At 42.3% G+C, this 19,063-nt stretch overlaps 1 protein-coding gene across 1 annotated transcript in view; it reads right to left on the reverse strand.

The window, feature by feature from the left end:
- The window catches only part of MGMT (O-6-methylguanine-DNA methyltransferase), a 140,165-nt gene extending 121,737 nt beyond the window's left edge, over positions 1-18,428 (reverse strand). The window contains exons 1-3 of the mRNA XM_039378928.1: positions 18,128-18,428; positions 16,628-16,706; positions 9,454-9,499 (exon numbers count right to left, since the gene is read on the reverse strand). Coding sequence (XP_039234862.1) covers positions 9,454-9,499; positions 16,628-16,706; positions 18,128-18,428 — 426 coding nt within the window. The remainder of the gene's footprint in view (positions 1-9,453; positions 9,500-16,627; positions 16,707-18,127) is intronic.
- Between the last annotated feature and the right edge of the window lie 635 nt (positions 18,429-19,063).

The following is a 19,063-nucleotide window of genomic DNA, read 5'->3' on the forward strand; positions in this document are numbered from 1 at the left end:
TGCCAAGTATTTCTCAAATTGGACAAGACCAACAATAACATACTTGTCAAATTCATCTTGCCTAAAAAAAACCACCCCAGTCTGAGTCAGTAAATGTTTGAGTTGTATTTACAGTTTGGTTTGTACAACCACTGCAGGAGGACAGGACAGGACACCACAAGTATGTCCAGTGCAGTCACCCAGACTCTGAACTGTCGGGCCGGACCCATCGCCATCGGTGCTGGGCAGCCAGGGAAAAATCCCTTTGCTCCAAAGAGCTGAATCCATGTGAAACTGGACAAAAAGTGAACAACCGTAGGGCAGCTTGATTAACAAACACAGAATAACAGACTCAAAGAACAGTTTGGGTTTGAAGGCACCTTAAAGACCATCTATTGCCACACCTTCCACTACCCCAGGTTGCTCCAAACCCCGTCCAACCTGGCCTTGGACACTTCCAGGGATGGGGTAGCCACAGCTTTTCTAGGCAACCTGTGCCGGGGCCTCCCCACCCTCACAGCCAAGAATTCCTTCCCAATATCCCATGTATCCCTGCCCTCTGGCAGTGGGAAGGCATTCCCTCTTGTCCTATCACTCCAGGCCCAGGTGCAGGACCTTGTGCTTGGCCTGTTGAACTGCATGAAGTTCCCAGAGAAGTAGTGGCTGTCCCATCTCTGGAAGTGTCCAAGGCCAGGCTGGAGAGCACTTGGAGCAACCTGATCTAGTGGAAGGTGTCCCTGCACATGGCAAGGGGTGGAATGAGATGAGCTTTAAGGTCCCTTCCAACTCAAACCATTCTGGGATTCTAGGAATGACATACTTGGGGTGCACCAGGAGGCAGGAAAGTCTATGCATGATGACTTACAGCTGCCCACTGCTCACAGCTGGACAATAATTAGTTGTTTTCAAAACAAGAGAATAATTTAAAATCTCATTATTAAGTTCTGTGGAATGAAGTCACATCTGTGAACAATATAATCAGTGTGGGGAGAGCAGAAAAAACATCAAGTAGACAGCTTTGTCTACTAGGGCGAGAGTAAACTTAAACCTCTGATTTTGGGGAAGCTCTTATGCAATTCCTCAGTTACAGACATGCAGCAAACAGTACAAATTTACTCAGTTTGAAGAAGTCCTGCTTTAGGAACTGCAGGTTCCCTGTGGTTTCTTTACTGTGACTGCGATCCAAATCAGCTTTTTGCTAAATAATCAAATGTTTGGTGGTGTTGCAAAGTAACTCTCCTTTTCAACCAACTTCTTCCTTGTTCCTCCTTGAGGATGTGGGTGAACTTTTTGGAGCAGCACCTCCTTGTAGAAGTCAGTAAACAAGCAGTAAAAGTTAACATATGTGGAAAACCAGCATACATTCTTCATGTTTATTGGTGTGACAGCCCTGAACTAGATGCACTGAACCTCATACCACGTGCTCCATGAGTATAACAATTTTAGGATCAGAGGAAAGCTTTTCCATCACACAAAAAAGCAGCATGCAGCAAGCAACAGAAAACCATAAATAATCCTATGCCTTCTCACCAAGTTGAACTAAGTTTTATAGATGAACCCTTGAGTGACCACAACTCATATTTTCAGTCTTGTTTATCATATCCATTGGACAGCAATATTTAAATGTTTATTTTTATATAGGAATGAAGCTGCATGACATATATGCACATCCATATACAACTGGGTTGGGAGCCTCCAGGATGAAGGTCACTGTATGGATGTACAACGCAAACTCCTCTGTCTAGATACTCATTTCACTACTTTAATTGGATACTAGGAAAAATTGCTTCACAGAAAGGGTTGTAAAGCATTGGAACAGGCTGCCCAGGGAAGTGGTGGAGTCCCCATCCCTGGCAGTGTTCAGAAGATGTGTGCATGTGGTACTTGGGGCCATGCTTGGTGGTGCTGACTGATGGTTGGACTTGGTGATCTTAGAGGACTTTTCCAACCATATTGATTCTGATTCTACTGAAATGAAGGGGTGAAAGAAGGCAAAATATCTTTCCAACTTCTGTGTCCCCCCCCTCAATGTGTACAGTGTTAAAATCCCAGACAGGTTTCCACTCGCAAAATGTATATGCCCGTGGATGTGTTGGCACCCACAAGCATTCAGCCCTCAGGATATCAAAATTTGTCTTAAAACCAGGTTTGTCTGAAGGCTCTGGTCAGAGAGACCACACATGTCACTTTTTCATACATTTTTCCCTTCAGTATTATGGAACACTGTGTCCTTCCCATCAGGGAGGAGCCAGAACCCTATTTCTGATGGATCTCCCCTCTACAGGCTTTTCCATTTCCTTTACTCTGCTTTAACAATATAATCCTACCACACCATATCACTGTTATTTAAAAATTAAGGACCCACCCAGATGCTTTAGCAGGTTTCTCATGCAACCTTGCTTCAATGCCAGGCCAGGATATAACCACATACTGGCTTCAAAAAATTAATTGTTAGAGGACCCCAAACAGCACCAATCACAGGGATTCTTAGTCCTTAAAGCTGGCATTCTGGATGTGTTTATCCAAAAATATCACTGCCTGCAGGTAGTTCCCTTAGAGGTGTTGATACCCACCCCACCAGAGGTGTGACAAGGGCCAACTTCTTCATTTCCTTCCCATTCTGCATAAATTCATCTAAAAACTCATCACTTCAGTGTCCTGACATTTGCATTGGCAAAGTGGCACATGAGCTATGATTCTCAAGCCCCTGCTTTGATGATGCCATATCATATCAGTGACTTGCCAAAAAGCTATACCAGGAATTTGTGGAGTTTGAAAGGATGATCAATAAATGCCAGGGAAGCTCCTGCTTCATCTTAGTTACAGGAAAGAAATACTACTCCTGAACTCTCTTAAATGTCCTTCTTTTGAGTATCACCATGTTCTCAAATCTGCTTGTTATTGATTCAAGTTTGGAATTAAGATTCAATGAAAGCTTGAAGTATCAGATTTAAATTTAAGAGAAAATCTTCTCAGGTTTGGGCAATTTCCTACTTCATTTCAGTCATCCTTCCTGATGCACTAAGTTCTACAACCTTCTCATAACAAAATCCTTATCAAATAACATCACTGGTAGCTGTCAAGGCACAAATCAACCAGGGACCATTATAAAAACACTGTTTAAAATATGTTTGAGTTGCAAAAAGCTTCTCCCACCCCACCCAGGGCTGCAGAGGTGACCAGTGAGGCTGCCCATGGTCCCTGGGCTGGCACACATCAGTCGGCCACCCATCCAAGATTTTCATGGAGTTATAGTTCTTTCTCCATCTCCTTAATAGCTTAAACCTTCCTGTATTTGTTTTACTGGTTTCTGCCTGTTTATTTAAAAGGAAACAATCCATTGTATGTTAAGAATATAGGAAAGACATTAATAGTGAAGGTAATGTATTTGTGAACATATACAGGAGGGTGGAGGGTAATATTCCAACCTCAGGCAGCCAGTCTTGGAGGAAAAAGCTATTTGTTAGTGTTTTAAGGCAAAGAAAGATTTAAGGACTGAGAATGAAACACAGGATCCATGCAATCAGAACAATCTAACAACCCACTCCTGTTAGTATCTTGATTACTCACTCATCTATATTTTCACCTTCCAAAAACTACTGCTTCAAGAGAACAAAGAATTTATGTACTACAAATAATTTCACTGCAGGGAGGAAAGAAGGGAAGAGTTATATGGATGTTTCATACCCCAAAATACTTTAATATACTAGAATTTCAGTTACACTTTGCTATTTTGGAATAAAAGCTACAGAGAATGAGAAAGATTTAATTCTCAGTCTTTTTGCTTATTATTGCTTGATTTCTTTCCAAGTTAAAATAAAAACTTTTCTAAAAGCTGCTTCCTCCTCTTGAAAAAAGAGTTCAAAGATTTGGTGTGAACTCTAAAGTTGTACATGATTGTGGCTGCCCCATCCCTGGAAGTGTCCAAGGCCAGGTTGGACGGGGCTTGGAGCAACCTGGGATAGCGGAAAATGTCCCTGCCCATGGCAGGGGGTGGAACTGGATGGGCTTTAACCCAAACCATTCTGGAATTCCATGATCCACAAAAGTCCCTGAAGATTCAACATCCTAATCTGGACAGATGAAGCTGTCAGAAAGTTGTCCTGGTGTCAGGGCAGGGCTTCTCCTTGTCCAAAAAAACCAAGGGAATGCTGCTGCCCTGTGCAACCCACACTCACAGGGCAACCCAACCAACATCACTCATTACTTAATGGAAAAATAACAATTCCAGTACCATTACACTCACAGTACCCTTCAAGCATATGGAAAACTGTTAGTCCAAGGAAAGCTGAGTGCCCCACAGTTTTTCACTTAAGGTAATAGTTACTGAGGAAGAAAAGGTGTTGCATTCATTGCTTAAATTCAACAAGAAAGTCTTGAAACAAAATCACCATTGTGGGAGCTAATCAGATTTAATTCTGTCAATATAACCTGCTAACAAGTAAAACAGCCTTTAAAATTACCTTTGATGTTCTAAAATACAAGTCCTTTACATACTGCAGCAGGTTCTTGTGAACTAGAGGACCACTCACCTGGCCACGAGCCACCTCTTCCCCATCCAGATCCCCCAAAAACTGTTCCTACTCTGACTGTTTCTTCTTCCTACAGTATCCAAAGCCAGCTTTCAGCTTTCCAGAACAAAGCACTGGAGATACAGGTTCATGTATTTCTGTTCTTGCCGCAAGAGCAATAAACACCTCCCCAGCTGAAGAGCAGGACAGAAATCCAGGTGAGGTGTTTAAAGAAAAGCTGCCCTGAAATCCTGCCACACTCGACTGATATCTCACTGCTTCTCTAAGTAAATCTAACCCTGGTTTAAGCCAAACCTGTAACTTCAGAGGGTATGAAAACAAAACCTCCTTATTTCCTTGCTCAGAGAGGTTTGGAAAGGAAATGTCAGACAGACTGGAAGCAAATCCAGGGTTACTTTGGGATGGTACAATTTCTTTACCTTCTAAGGAATTAATCCCATAAAAAATGTGAGGGTACAGAATTAAGCTGCATATTTTGAACATATACAAATATACACTGGCATATATGCTCAAAATCAGTCTCCCTCTTCCCTTATCCAAAGGCCCACTTCACACAAGCTCCCGAAAAACCAGAGGGATATGTGTTCACATGGAACAACATTTGCTTTCTACGGCATTTAAAAAGTATTCGACGAGAGCAAACACATAATTCTTTATTAAACAATCAAAGACAACAAAAGCAAGTTTCTGTTGTCCCATCGTATTATCCTACTAATCCTCTTTGGATGGCAACCAAAAGCCCCCGAAATGCCAAGCCAGGGAAGTGTCTTTCCAAGCAGTGGTCGCCTCTGGCTCTTTGGCTGCGCCTTCAGTCGGTTGCATTGGCAGAGAGGAGCAATGATAAATTCCCAGGGTACTTACAGGGCTATCTCAGACTGCTTTATTTCACTTAAAGGGCATTTTAATTGTAATACACCCACTTCTCCTCCTTTGGAAGAGGCAGGCAGGTTACAGTCTGCATTCCAGACTGCATTCAACAAGTGCATTTTTTGACTCCATTCACTGCTCATGCCAAGCTTTGATTTGAGATGGTGTCAGCAGACACTCAAACACAAGACCCCAGTGGACTGTTTAAACAGGAATTCTGATGTATTATTTCCTCCAATACTTCTCCAAAAACAAGTAAACACATCCTGCATCATTCCCCAGCTATTACTTACACAGGAAGTTTAAATGTGATGCAAGCACAACAGGCACGTGGCAGCTAAACCACATATACAGTGGAAAATTTTTATCATTTTATATCAATAGCATGAAGCAAAAATTAACATTTTATGATCTTCGAGGTGCTTTCCAACCCAAACAATTCTCTGATTCTATTTACACACAGCACAGAAGCAAAATGCTATTAGAAAGTGTGTTAATTAGTTGTAAAAACTAGTGATTGCGGTGGGGACACCAAGTTATTCAGGGTATCTATGATTTTATGAAGTCTCACGCAAAGGAAAAGTCCAGGAGCAGCCATCTGGATTTTCCAGTGCCTGAAAGTGTTACCTCTTTGTAAAAAGTGCATACGTGCTTTTACAGGAAGCACCTCAATGGTCTAGGTGTAGAGTGGGAGCGGGGAAAGGAAAGGTTGTCCAGGGAAGGGAACGGAGCTGGGGAAGGGTCTGGAGCACCAGGAGCAGCTGAGGGAGCTGGGAGGGCTCAGCCTGGAGAAAAGGAGGCTCAAGGGGGACCTTCTCACTCTCTGCAACTCCCTGACAGGAGGGGGGAGCCAGATGGGGATCGGGCTTTGCCCCCAGGGAACAAGGGACAAGATGAGAGGAAATGGCCTCAAGCTGTGCCAGGGGAGGTTCAGGTTGGACATCAGGAGGAACTTCTCCATGGAAAGGGTGTTCAGGCATTGGAAGGGGCTGCCCAGGGAGGTGGGGGAGTCTCCATCCCTGGCGGTGTCCCAGGAAGGACTGGATGTGGCACTCAGTGTTCTGGGCTGGGTGACAAGGTGGGGATCGGGCACAGGGTGGACTCCGTGGGCTGGGAGGGCTTTTCCAACCCCATTGATTCTGGGATTTAAAGATTTACTCCTTAAAAACCATTGAGGCGCTCCCTGTAAAAGCACGTATGCACTTTTTACTAAGAGGCAACACTTTGAGGCACTGAGAAATACAAAACTAACTGCCAAAATCAGTGCCCGATGTGAAGCACATCCACAGCTTGTCGTGGAGCACACGACTCTTTACAGGGTTCAGCTGTGGATGTAAATACGTGGCAACTACTCTAATACAACAAAAACAGATGAAATTTTAATCAAATGAGCCTCCTATCAGGTTCAAGGGAACTGAAAATGGGCTAAAATGAAAAAAAACCTAGCAGAAGAATGACTTTAATATTGGGTAACATTTCAAGTTTTTTATCACCTAAATCCACAAAATTCCTGATCTGCTCCTGCTTATCTTCTCTTCAGAGCTGGAGTCAGGACCAGCTAAATAAAAGATAATGCAACTAGGCATAACACAATAAAAGATATTACCTTCCCAATGCATTATTGCTGCCAATTATAAGAATCACTTCAACTTAATTTCAAAGGCACAATCACCCTCAACTGTAACAGTCTCTTTTTTAAATTTCAAACAGTATTACATTAAGGCAATAACTCACCTTCCAGCTATAATATCAGTCTCCCTTATTGCAAAAATACATTTCATAAATACTTCTCATCGACAAGTCAAGCTAATTCAGGTTAATTTTATTGTATTTTGGTGCTATCTCACATTTGTGTGCAATTACCTTTATCATTTTATTGCCATGCCAGAAAGTAATCAGAACAATTATTTGAAAAAGGAGGGGTGTAAATTCTAGATCACAGTTGCTGGCATTTTTGATAAAATAGCAGCTTTATCTCAGGAAGTGGCAGGGACATGGGATAAATCATGCATCAGTCAAGTGTAGCTGACCCCCAAGTGCATTGCACAATATCAGGAGTGCTTCAAAAGAAACTTTCCTATATAATCCATCATCCTTTATAATACCAAAATAGCTCTACCTGAAGAGTAGGAGCTGGAGAATAATAACAAAATAAATCTAAGCAATATGAACAAAACCATTAATAGTGCTCCTTAAGCTGAAGGGGAGTCAGGAATCTGAGTTGTGTTCCAGGTAAGAATTTCACTGAATTTTTTGAAATGAGTAGAGCAGATTTAAACAAATGAAGCAGCAAAATGTGTATTAAGAATTCACTAAAAATACAACAAAAATACACACAAGAGGTGTCAAAAAGACTTGTATAAAAATATCAGACTGTAGTCTTGCCACACACACATCTGAATTTTCCTATAGTTATCTATCTCTGCTTCATTCAGGACAAGTGTTTCAGTATTAACAGAGAGCAAAGAATCACTGTTAGTACAAGAATCTACCCACTAAGTTTAAATTTAATACATACAAGAGGAACAGATGACACTTAGAATCTTCTAATGTACTAGAAAAATTGCCACATTGTCATAAGAACACCAAAACCCTCCAAAATTCCTAAATATGCAGACATCCCTATGTATGGTCACACAGAGCCCGACAGCCTTCCAGCCTCTTCCACCCAAACCCAACAGACATCTTTGGTCACTGCAACAGAACCAGGGATGGAGTGGGAGACAGACACAGTGATTATGGAAAATGCCCACATCTGCTGGGAATTCTGCCTGTTTTCCCAAACCATTGTTCAGCAACCTGCTGAAAAACTGCTCAGCACATTCCATGGGTGATAACTGATTTCTGTAAAACCCGTGTGTCAGGCACACACTGTGCTTCACCAACGTGGGGCTGGGCTCAAAGTCACACTGTAATCACACAGTAAAAATATCACCAAAATCATCAATACACATATATTAATATGCATCCAGAGTGGAGGGAGTGTCTGCAGAGTCCTGGCAGAGTTTGTACGTTTTACCTTAAACCTTCTGTCTCCTCGCATATCAAAAGGGGAAAACTCCCCCAACAGCTAAAGCTGCAACTTTCAACTCCGTGTGAGGGTGGGAGAAAGGAAAAGGTAGATAAATTATTAGTTTCATGTTACCTGCCAGTTATATCACACCTTGCTTGGAATGACAGGGAACCAGGGATTCTTTCTCCCAAATATTTCTCTATTAGTCCAGGTACCTGCTAAAAGGTGTTTGCAACTGGAAGATATATAAACGCAACTGAACAGATGATTGTTCAAGAGAAAAAAAAGAATCAGGAATTTATTTTTCTAGATTTCTTCCTCAATCATTCCATTTTAAAAAATAAAAACTATTTTCTTTTGTGGAAAGGAGGTAGACAACACAGAATGCACCAAAATATGCCTTTTATAAGCCACATGACATTATGTAAGGCAGATGAAAATGACCAGAGATACCTCTATTAAGATATTTTAACAGAGTTGGAAGTTGCCAACAGGAATGGTTAGAAACGCAGGTGTGATTGTAGAAGAAATGTTTTCCTAAAGGAGCACTACTAATGTTATAAAAATAGATAATTCACAGAAAAAAAATGTATTCATGTCTTCAAAGTTCATTTCAATCATTTCAGGGAGAGGGTTATCGACTAAAAATGTGTTGATGCCTTTCTTTCAGTAAAGTAAATGACCCGAATATCTGGGTAAACAGCCATGTTTTCTCATTTTGCTATGAAGTTACTGCCCTACACCCACCTCATTGAAGCATCAAGCCTCAAAATTAAGCCCGTTTTCCAGGGAGGTGTTTATTAGGAAATGGAAAAAGTAGCTTTGTCCTGTTATTTATGCTCTGTGGCAGATGGATACGTGATGGGGAAAGGTCCACTGATGCCTGTTCCCAACCATGACAGAGCTACAGAGATTTACAATGCAGCATCAATCTTGTCAGCTGGGTTCTTAATCCTGACTGCTGGGCACTGGGGACAAAACAAACTATGTTACGTGAACTCTTTTGTAATGCTGCTCTTCCAGTGGACACCCAAATGCAAAGGGATTTCACTGGAAACTTACTCTTGGAATGAGCCTTGGCGCCATCGCAGAAAAAAAAAGTCTCCACCTGCAAGGAAAAAATAATTCTCAGATTATTTAATTTGAATTCCACATTTGAATTCGACACCCATTATTATCATGTCTCTTATAACCACCTCAATTTTTTAAATGAGCTCTAAGTTTCAATATATATGTGTAATTTCCAAAGGGAGTTTGATTTTTTACAAACAGGAAGGAATTTTAATGTTGATGAGGTCACAAAACAAAAAAAAAGAAAAATCAACAGATGGTACGGTGCTTCCATAACAAGCACTGCACAACTCTGATATTTGGAATAAGAATGCCTTAAAAAATAAAAATATTAATTTAATAATTTCTTACAGGCAGTCCTGCACTTCTGAGTGACTTAGTAAAGTAAACAGCCTTTTGTAATTTAGGAAATATCACATTTTAAGGCATGAAAGCAAGTGATTTCATTATATTGTGGGTTTAAAAGTACAGATTGCAAACCGCTAAGTACCCAAGAAATGTTAACTCCAATGATTATAATTCTAGTCATCCACAGTATCATTGTTTATATACTATAATTTAAAAATCAAAAATACAATAATATTATTAAAAATTATATTTTTGGTTCCAGGTTCCTCTCTCCTCTCCCCTTTGAAATACAGGATAACTACTATTTCTTTGGCATTTAACTCCCTCCCTCTAGTTTTTTTCTCAATGACACTTAGTCAAGATCACTTTATCTTTGAAGGATGTGGTATAAATACTGTATTTTTAAAAATCAGGGAGGTTATGTGCCAAAGCCCAGCTCCAGAATCCTGACTCACAGCCAGGCTCAATGGGAACTGCTCCACTTAAGTCAGGGAACTCTCTACTCCACAGGAGAGGAAAAGTGTATCCGCTTCAGGAATGATAAATCTCTTGGAAAAGAAATTATATGAACATCTGAGACTCTCCAAGACTCTCCAGCACATCAAGCCTTGAAGTCCAAGGCAGTGACACTTCCCAACTACTTACAAGCAAAGAGCAACATTTAACATTACATCTTTTGTATTATAAGTGTTTAAAATTAAGGTTGATAATTAGTATTTTAGCTATACTAGCAATCATGCCTTGCAAGGCAGGCATTGCAAAGAGCACTCACTGCATTTTTAAATGTAAGTCAGGCAGATGAACGATCTAATAGTATTACTTAAAATACCTGTGATAGAGCTAAAAATAAAACAGCAATTTATTTCTATTACCAGCTCAGAGCTTTGACTTTCAAAGTACACAGGAAGGCTCAGTTTTTTTCAGATTTTCCTGAAAGGTAAAGCTCAATTTTGCCTCAGAAAGAAGATTTTATTTAGAAGTTTGTTTCAAACCCAGCCCAAAGACCAAGGAGAAGTGCAGTGTGTAAGTGCACTGAGTTAAGCCAACATTACATAGATAATCCCAGGAGTTTGCATCTGTTCTTTGCCTTTCCACACATCCCCAGGAGGCCAAGGAGTAGGAAAGCTGGTGGGATGGCAGGGATGACACATTATGATGGGACAGTGAGCCAGGAACAGGCCTCCATCCCATCCAACAAAACAAGGACAGCCTTGATGCTTCCTCAATGCCACAGTCCGGAAATCATGAGTAAAGCCTGAGGAGACTCCCAGACCAACTAGTGTTCATCATCTGTTTCTGCCCCAGATTGAGCTCCACCATCTCTAGTCCAACACAGCTTTCCCCTGGTGACAAGAACTTGGGCAAAGCCAGAGATGCCCAAACCATGGTGGTTAGAAGACAGGGGAAAAACATACAAGACCCTTGGGAAGTCCAAATCGTCACCCCAAAATGCACATCAACCTTGCACAGACTATCTTGTTGGAAGAGGTCAGTATATGAACTGTAACTTCACACTGAGCTGAAGGCTTCTCCTAAGGTTGATTTTGAAGGCAAGAAGCCGAAATCTCTTCTTGACAGCACGCACTGATCAAAGTCAATGATATCTCATTCTAGATCACCTTCTACAAACTGAGACACCAGGATCACATCTTAAAAAAAGGAAAGCTTAATGAAAGAAATCCCTTCACCAAAATGGAAAATTTCCTCCTGCATTTGCAGAGAGTGGGATAAACTGAAGAGATTAACAATCACAAGTGAGGAAAAAAACCCAGAAGTAACTTGTCCCCATCCTCACTAGCTCAGAGCTGCCCAGCTGGGATTGGTGAAGTCCATCTGCTGTGGAGCTCCTGCCTCAGTCTTGAGTGGTGGGATCACCTCAGTTCTCCCTTTTAATCAAGATGTGCCCAATTTCCACACAACTTCTGCTCCCACCCAAGAGCTGTGCTGAGGAGCAGCCCAGGCTCCCTCAGCAGTAGGATGCTCCTGAGACACCTGCAAGATAGACAAATGCCTTCAGGTGCTGAAAATGGTGCAGAAGAAAAGACATCACAGCCCCACCCTGGGAGCATTCCAAACCTTTAGATATGTCAACAGACCAAAATGTAAAGAAAAGTCAGGGGTTAGAATGAAAACAGATCCATAAAGGCCACGAAATTTTCCAGCTATGTTTTGTTGATGATCAAGAACAGAAGTCCTTAGGTTTTGAGATACTTCCCTGGTTTTTTCCCCCCACAGGACTGCAGCCTGAGAAGTATACGTGATGGCAGTAAGAACTTAGATTAATAAGAAATATTTTTCTCAGTTCATCAACTTTTAAACACTAAAGGAAGATTCTCCTTGAAAGACAAGTCCTCGGGATGCACAGAACACTCTGGTTCAGCACTAAAATTTAAACTCAGCTATTACACAAGTCACTATATGAATAAAATTCCATATGAAAACATTTAAAGTACATTAGATTTTTGGTCAAGATGAAAGCCTGAAAAAAAAAAAAAGAAAGAAACTCCAGCAATCTATTCTAATTGGGTTCCCATGGTAACTGTACAATTGGGTTTTTCAGTGTAACATCCCAAAGGCCCAATGCACACTTGTAAAATATACTTCAAACAGCCGGAATTGTTTTTACATTACAGCACTCCCAGGAAGATCAATTACTATACATCCCCACCCTAACTATTAGTGGCAGGAGATGTTAACACTATTGGCCATATTAACATAAGTCATGTAAAAAACCCCACATATCACCATCATTATATAAAACTAATTACACACTTCAGATTCATCAAACATGTTCCGAGTAATAAACCAATACTAGTCTTGTCACTAGATCATGTTTACTGAGTGTTAGAAATCAACCCCAAATATATGCCAAACCATTTTTGCTTCTCATATTGATCTCAAGGATAAACAGAATCAATCATTAATAATTACATTATAAGATGACCCACAGGGTTAATCAAATTCTTAGAAACTCTCACTATGGAATCAAACATAGCAGCACAAAAAGGCAGCTGAAAAGCATTTAAATCCAGGCCAGGTGCATTAACAATAATATAAAAAAAGGTGCAGTCACCAACATGCAACTCAGGCAATCAGTGAAAAGAAAGTATTACTATTGCTGTCTTTGAAAAAAACAATAACAAGTATTTTTTACTTCCCTGTGAGGGTGGTGAAGCCCTGGCACAGGTTGCCCAGAAAAGCTGTGGCTGCCCCATTCCTGGAAGTGTTCCAGGCCAGGTTGGATAGGACTTGGAACAACCTGGGATAGCAGAAGGTGTCTCTGCTCATGGCAGGGGGTGGAAGGAGATTATGAGCTTTAAGGTCCCTTCCCACCCAAACCAGCCTGGAATACTATGATTTCTTTAAAAAGTTTTTTTTCAGATGAAGCACTTTGCCTTGTTGGCCCTAATTTCACTGTCTTAAAGCACAACCCTGGCCACAGACCCAGATTTTAGTTCCATCCCACTGCCTAAGCCTCAAAGCTAAAAGCAGACACTGACTCAGGCCCACTAAGCAGGATTCAAAACAAACTAATTCCTTTATATTCCAGAAAAAAAAACCAAAAAAAACAAACAAAAAAAACCAAACAAAAAAACAAACAAACAAACAAAAAAAACCCACAACTGTAGACAGTTTGAATAAAGTCAATCTCATTTCTCACTCAACCAAAAATCTTAGTATTTCATGAAGTCAGCAAACAATCAAAAGTATTTCTGGTGTCAATAGGAGACTGTGCAAGGGATTTCCCTTTTTCCCCCCCACCCTTCCTACTACATCCCATCTGATTATACTGAAATCAGGGAAGATGATATTGTGTGAATTTTCTCCAGGACAATGGTGACAGACTAAAGTGTCCTGTCACCATCACCAGCCCACTGGTGCCAAAGCAGGTTTGTGCTCCCTGTGTACTGTCAGATACTGTACATTCATCTGCTGGTTTTTCTGTGTGAAACAGAAAAATTAATCTTTTAACAGGGCCTTAAGTCTACTTTAGGTGTTTATTAAAAAGTTTAACTAATTAACAGCCCTTCTGCACACTTGAGTGTACAAACAAGCCAAGATAACGCTGTTGTTTGCACTGTGCTGACTGATCTAAAGCACTCAGATAATTTCAATATTACTGATGATGATTATGCAGCAACAACATTTACAAGACAGCACTAATACTTGCTATCTGCTAATGCAGGGTTACCTGGAGGGAGTTAAATCTCCTCGTGGAGCATGTCATGATTCAGACAACAAAGCAACTCTGACTTCTGTGAGCTGTGTTAACATATATACATTAAAATACTGATTTCATTAATCTGTCCATAATGCACTAAAAAATGGCATTTGAATAAAAATTAAAAGCTGAAGATGCACCCATCAGGTAAGACCAAAAGCCAAAATTATTCTTTATTCCCCTTTGCAAAGCTGCTCAAGACTGCAGGCCTTCTGTCAGTAGAGATATATAACTATTATTTCACTCCAAAACCAGAGAAATCAGAACCTTTGTATCAGTGATCTCCCCTCTTCCTCCTTGAGATTAAAGGTGACTTGTTCAGGTGTAAGTATTTTTAATCACCTTCAGAACCTACAGGTCCAAGTTTCACATGTGACTTGAAAAGATACTTGTGAAATTATTTCTATCATTTAATTTGTCCCGATATAAATGGACACCAGATAGTCCTGACAACCATCAGGACAGGGTGCTTTAGCTCTGCTGATACAAAACAGTAAATAAGGAAACAACTTGAAAAAGGCTCAGTAAAAAGCATCAATATGGTGACATATCACCAAATAAAAACTTCCATAATAACTCCCATGAAACTCCAAAGTCACACGAGCTTTATTGACATTCAAATATTTTTTTTTTAAACAGTTACCTGGACAACAGAAGCAGATCCTCAGTTTTAAAACTGGATTTTGTATTCATGAAAAATACTTGCATAGAGGTTTGGGTTTACAGTTTGCTTGTACCTCCAGTTGCATGTTTTAACTTCATGCTGGCCCAAACACACCTGTGCTGGGTGACAACATCAGAAACATAGGTGACAAAATTTAACAGAGGAGTTTTTCTTGTATCAGGAAGGTTTTACTCATTATACCCTCAGGTAAATTAGCACAACTAAAGCCAATACAGTTTTGTAGGAATCAACATTCCCAGCCATCAACAGAGGTAAGAAATGCAAGGCCTGGGTGTCTGCTGTAAGGACCCCGAACTTTTTGCTTTTTAATTACAGCATTAATGAAGTCAGGCTCACAAACCCCCCCAAAACACATGCTAAAACCTGTCACTACCTAAAGATTTCAAGCCTCCCAAAATTAAAACTTTACTCTCCATTTTTCCATTAGTTCCATTCTCCTCACCAGTCCAGATATGAACATGGGGTAAACTAGAGAATTGCACAATCCGTCAATAAAATAAACGTGTTTGCAACTACTGTCCATATGACTCAAGTTGTCAGTAAAAACTGCCACCAGCGCTGTGCTTGCAGAAAAATGTCCATAAATGCATTATTGCGACTGGCAGATCGATGTCCATAATAAAAACAAATAGAGTTAACAAGTGCTGCCTTCCCCGAGTTATGCCACGGGTGGGATGTGTATCCAGCTTCCTCAACAACTTCTGGGAATGAGCATTACAGTGTTAGGCACTTGCTGACTGCACCAGCTCTACAAGCAGGGATCATTCTAATGCAGGAAGCCTTTAAAGCATTAAACCAAATATTAGTGCCTTCAGGGTGGGTTTGGAAGTATCACACATTCAGAATGTGACATGGGAACAGACCCCCTGCTCTAAAGGCTGAACCATCTGTCCCATCATGATATCAGGAAGAAAATGTTCCCTGGGAGGGTGGTAAGGCACTGGTATGAATTTCCCAGAGGATGCCCCATCCCTGGAAGTGTCCAAGGCCAGGTTGGACGGGGCTTGGAGAAACCTGGTCTAGTGGAAGGTGTCCCTGCCCATGGCAGGGGGTGGAACAAGATGAGCTTTAAGTTTACTTCCAGCCCAAAAAATTCTGTGATTACACGATACTGCTCCGTGAAATATAAAATGAAGATGTTAACAACTACCACAAGCAGGAAGGCTTTTTCTCTCAGGAAATAAGTGTAATTTACGTGGAGCTGCAGCCCAGGCAGAACAGCTCAGTGTTAAACATCCCAACACATTGGGATCTACAGTTTGTTCCCAGTCTCTTACAGCACCAACACCTGAAAAACCACCCCTCCTGAAACCACCACAAATGAGGACATCACCAGAAGTGGAGGACAAGGCTCACAAGGAAATTATGCACTGCTAGAGCAGGCAGCTCATTGAGGTTTAATTCCTAAGCATCAGGTGTTCTCATTCCTCCAAACCCCTAGTTGTATAGGAAAAAACCACTACAAAACCAGCATCCATGTCTTTGACATGTTCTCCTTTGAATTCTTTTGCATTACTGCTCCTTCCAGCTGTTTCCCCTGTCACCAAAGTCAGTTTAACCAGTATTTCTCAAGTGCAGCCTTTCCCACACTTTCCATAACAAACTTTGTTTTTCCTGCACAAGTCCTTAAATCAACCATTCAGGGCCACCCCAATATTCCAGAGGGCGGGAGCTTCTCCTCCAGGTTACAATCCCTTCAGTGATGCCATGAGCTGATTCTCTACATAAGTTAAGCACTAAACAGTGGTGACAAGATAATTACAGACTTATCAAGAGATAAAGTAGTCACGGTAACACAAGTTGCACTATAACTACAACAGTTTCCTATAGAGCTTCTGTTCAGTTGCTGGTGTAATTGGCGCAATTAACTTGTCATGGATCAGAATGCAGATAGGAACTGCTAAAGCCACCTTCCAAGCTCACATAGCCACATCTTTTTCCCTCTGAAACTTGAAGCTTTTGGTAGAAGTGTCCACATCTGGAACATTTCTGTTTGAAAACAAAGCAAACAAAACTTTTACTAGAAAAAATTATGTCACAGAATGACAACACCCACAAGAAAACAACCTGACAAATTTCACATAACTGGATGGTTTTTAGAAGCATCCTGCATTCCAGGGACGGCTTTTGCCCCAGAAGGAGTAAGCTTTACAAACATCACAGCAGTCCAACACCAAAGAACTTAAAGATTAATGAAGCCAGAGAGAAGGGGGGAGAGGGCAAAAGCCCCAGCGCAAAATTAAGACCTGAAGAAACAACTTGGGTTTAAAACAAGGTATTTTGTGTCTTCTGTGAGGGGGGAGCACAAGCCTGGACACAAGAGTTAGTCGAGAAATGACTGTCACAGTATAAATGTTATGCCCCAGTTCGTAAAATGGAGATTTCAATGTGAAACACTGCAGAGAGACCGCATCTCACTGTTTAACAAGAGCTCCATCTGCAAAAATAAGACAAAACTCAGTAACAGGTTTATTTGGGAGGGCAAAACAATAAATAATTCTTTACACTTACTGCGCTTCAAAAACTGCATTAAGTTACAACATTGTAATTATTTTTAAAAAGCCACAGAGCTTGGCTTTTACACTAGTGGCAAAAGGATACTTTTACATTAATATCAATTTGATAGGTATGACAGAGTAACAGGTCAGGTCAAGCTGGAAAGGGGTCCAACTTCCCTGCTCAAGCAGACTCATTCCAAAGCACATGGCACAGGATTGCATCCAGCTGGTTCTGAATATTTCCACTGAGGGAGACTTCACAACCTCTCTGGGCAACCATTTAGGAATTATTTTGGTGCAGTTCCATGCTAATCTGCTCTGACTACAGAAAGCAGAGCACTGCCATCCATCCACCCCAGGACTACTCAACCCACAGCAAATACATGGCATAGGATTGCATCCAGAAAGTTCTGGAATATCCCCAGTCAGGGATAATCTGGGCAATCTTTTGAGAATTATTTTGGTGCAATTTCATGCTGATCTGCTCTGACCACAGGTTGCTGCCATCCATCCATCCATCCAAGCCAACTACCTTAGCACCGCTCCGTCTACATCCACGTGGAAACCAACGCACTTTTAGGTGCCCGGGGTCCCCCAGCAGCCCCAAACCCAGCCCCGGAATACTCCGAGTTGGAAAGGACCCACGAGGATCACCGAGTCCAACTCTGCGGTGCGGCGCTCTGACCAAGCGAACCTGGGGTTCGGGGGGTCCCGTTCGCAGGGTCACGGGACGGCGGTACCCGGGGGGGCGGAGCATCCCCATCCCCGTCCCCATCCCCATCCCTCGTTCGCTGCGGTGCAAACCGAAACCTCAGCGCAGGGCGAAGCTGGGAGCGCTCACCCCTCCCATCCCACCCTCCAGCCGGCCCCTGGATGTCCCTGGGTGTCCCTGGGTGTCCCGGCCCCGCGCACCTGCCTGGGGCGGAGGAGCCGAGCGGCGGTGGCGGGGCCGGTCCGGGCAAGGCCGCGCTGCCGGGGCGGAGCCGGGGCCGCCCGGAAGAGGCAGAGCCGGAGGGTTCCAGCGAGCTCCGGGTCGGGTTCGGTGACACCTGTGTGTTCGCTCCCTGCCTATATGGCCGGGCAGGAGGGACACATCCCCCGGTGATGGGCCCGGCTGCGCCGGGAGCGCGTCCCTGCCGTGGGCACACCCGGGGCAGCGCGGCTGTGCCCGGACACAGCCGTGTCGGAAACACGGATTGCTGTAAATATCCATCACAGAGCAGCGATCTGAGCGCACTGACCAGCCGGGGTGTCCAGCCTGGGGAGGAGAAGGCTCCGGGAGACCTTCGAGCCCCTTCCAGTGACTAAATGGGCTCCAGGAGAGCTGGAGAGGGACTTTGGACAAGGGCATGAAATGACAGGACAAGGGGGAATGGCTTAAAACTAACAGAGGGCAGGGTTAGATGGGATATGGAGAAGAAATCCTTCCCTGTGAGAGTGGGGAGGCCCTGGCACAGGTTGCCCAGAGAAGCTGTGACCATCCCATCCCTGGAAATGTCCAAGGCCAGATTGGACGGGGCTTGGAGCAACCTGCGATAGTGGAAGGTGTCCCTGCCCATGGCAGGGGGTGGAACTGGATGAGCTTTAAGGTCCCTTCCAACCCAAACCAGTCTGGAATTTTGTAATTTGCAATCGTGGGTAAAGGTGGGGACAGGGAATTAAACCAAGGTTTTCAGAGGATGAAATGTTTTGCAAATACAATTCCTAGAAGAGGAGACAAGAGTGAGATAAGAGGGAGTGAAATGTCAGACAGAAGTAAACTGTAGGGTGAAGTTTATTTGAGGTCGTTAAAAAAAAAAACAAACCACTGAAGAAAAAATACCAGCAAAGTTTTTCAAGCCAGATAGT

Source organism: Pipra filicauda, unplaced genomic scaffold (genome assembly GCF_003945595.2).
Source record: "Pipra filicauda isolate LSUMZ 115617 unplaced genomic scaffold, ASM394559v2 scaffold150_size2825430_pilon, whole genome shotgun sequence".
In the NCBI taxonomy this organism is placed as follows: Eukaryota; Metazoa; Chordata; class Aves; order Passeriformes; family Pipridae; genus Pipra; species Pipra filicauda.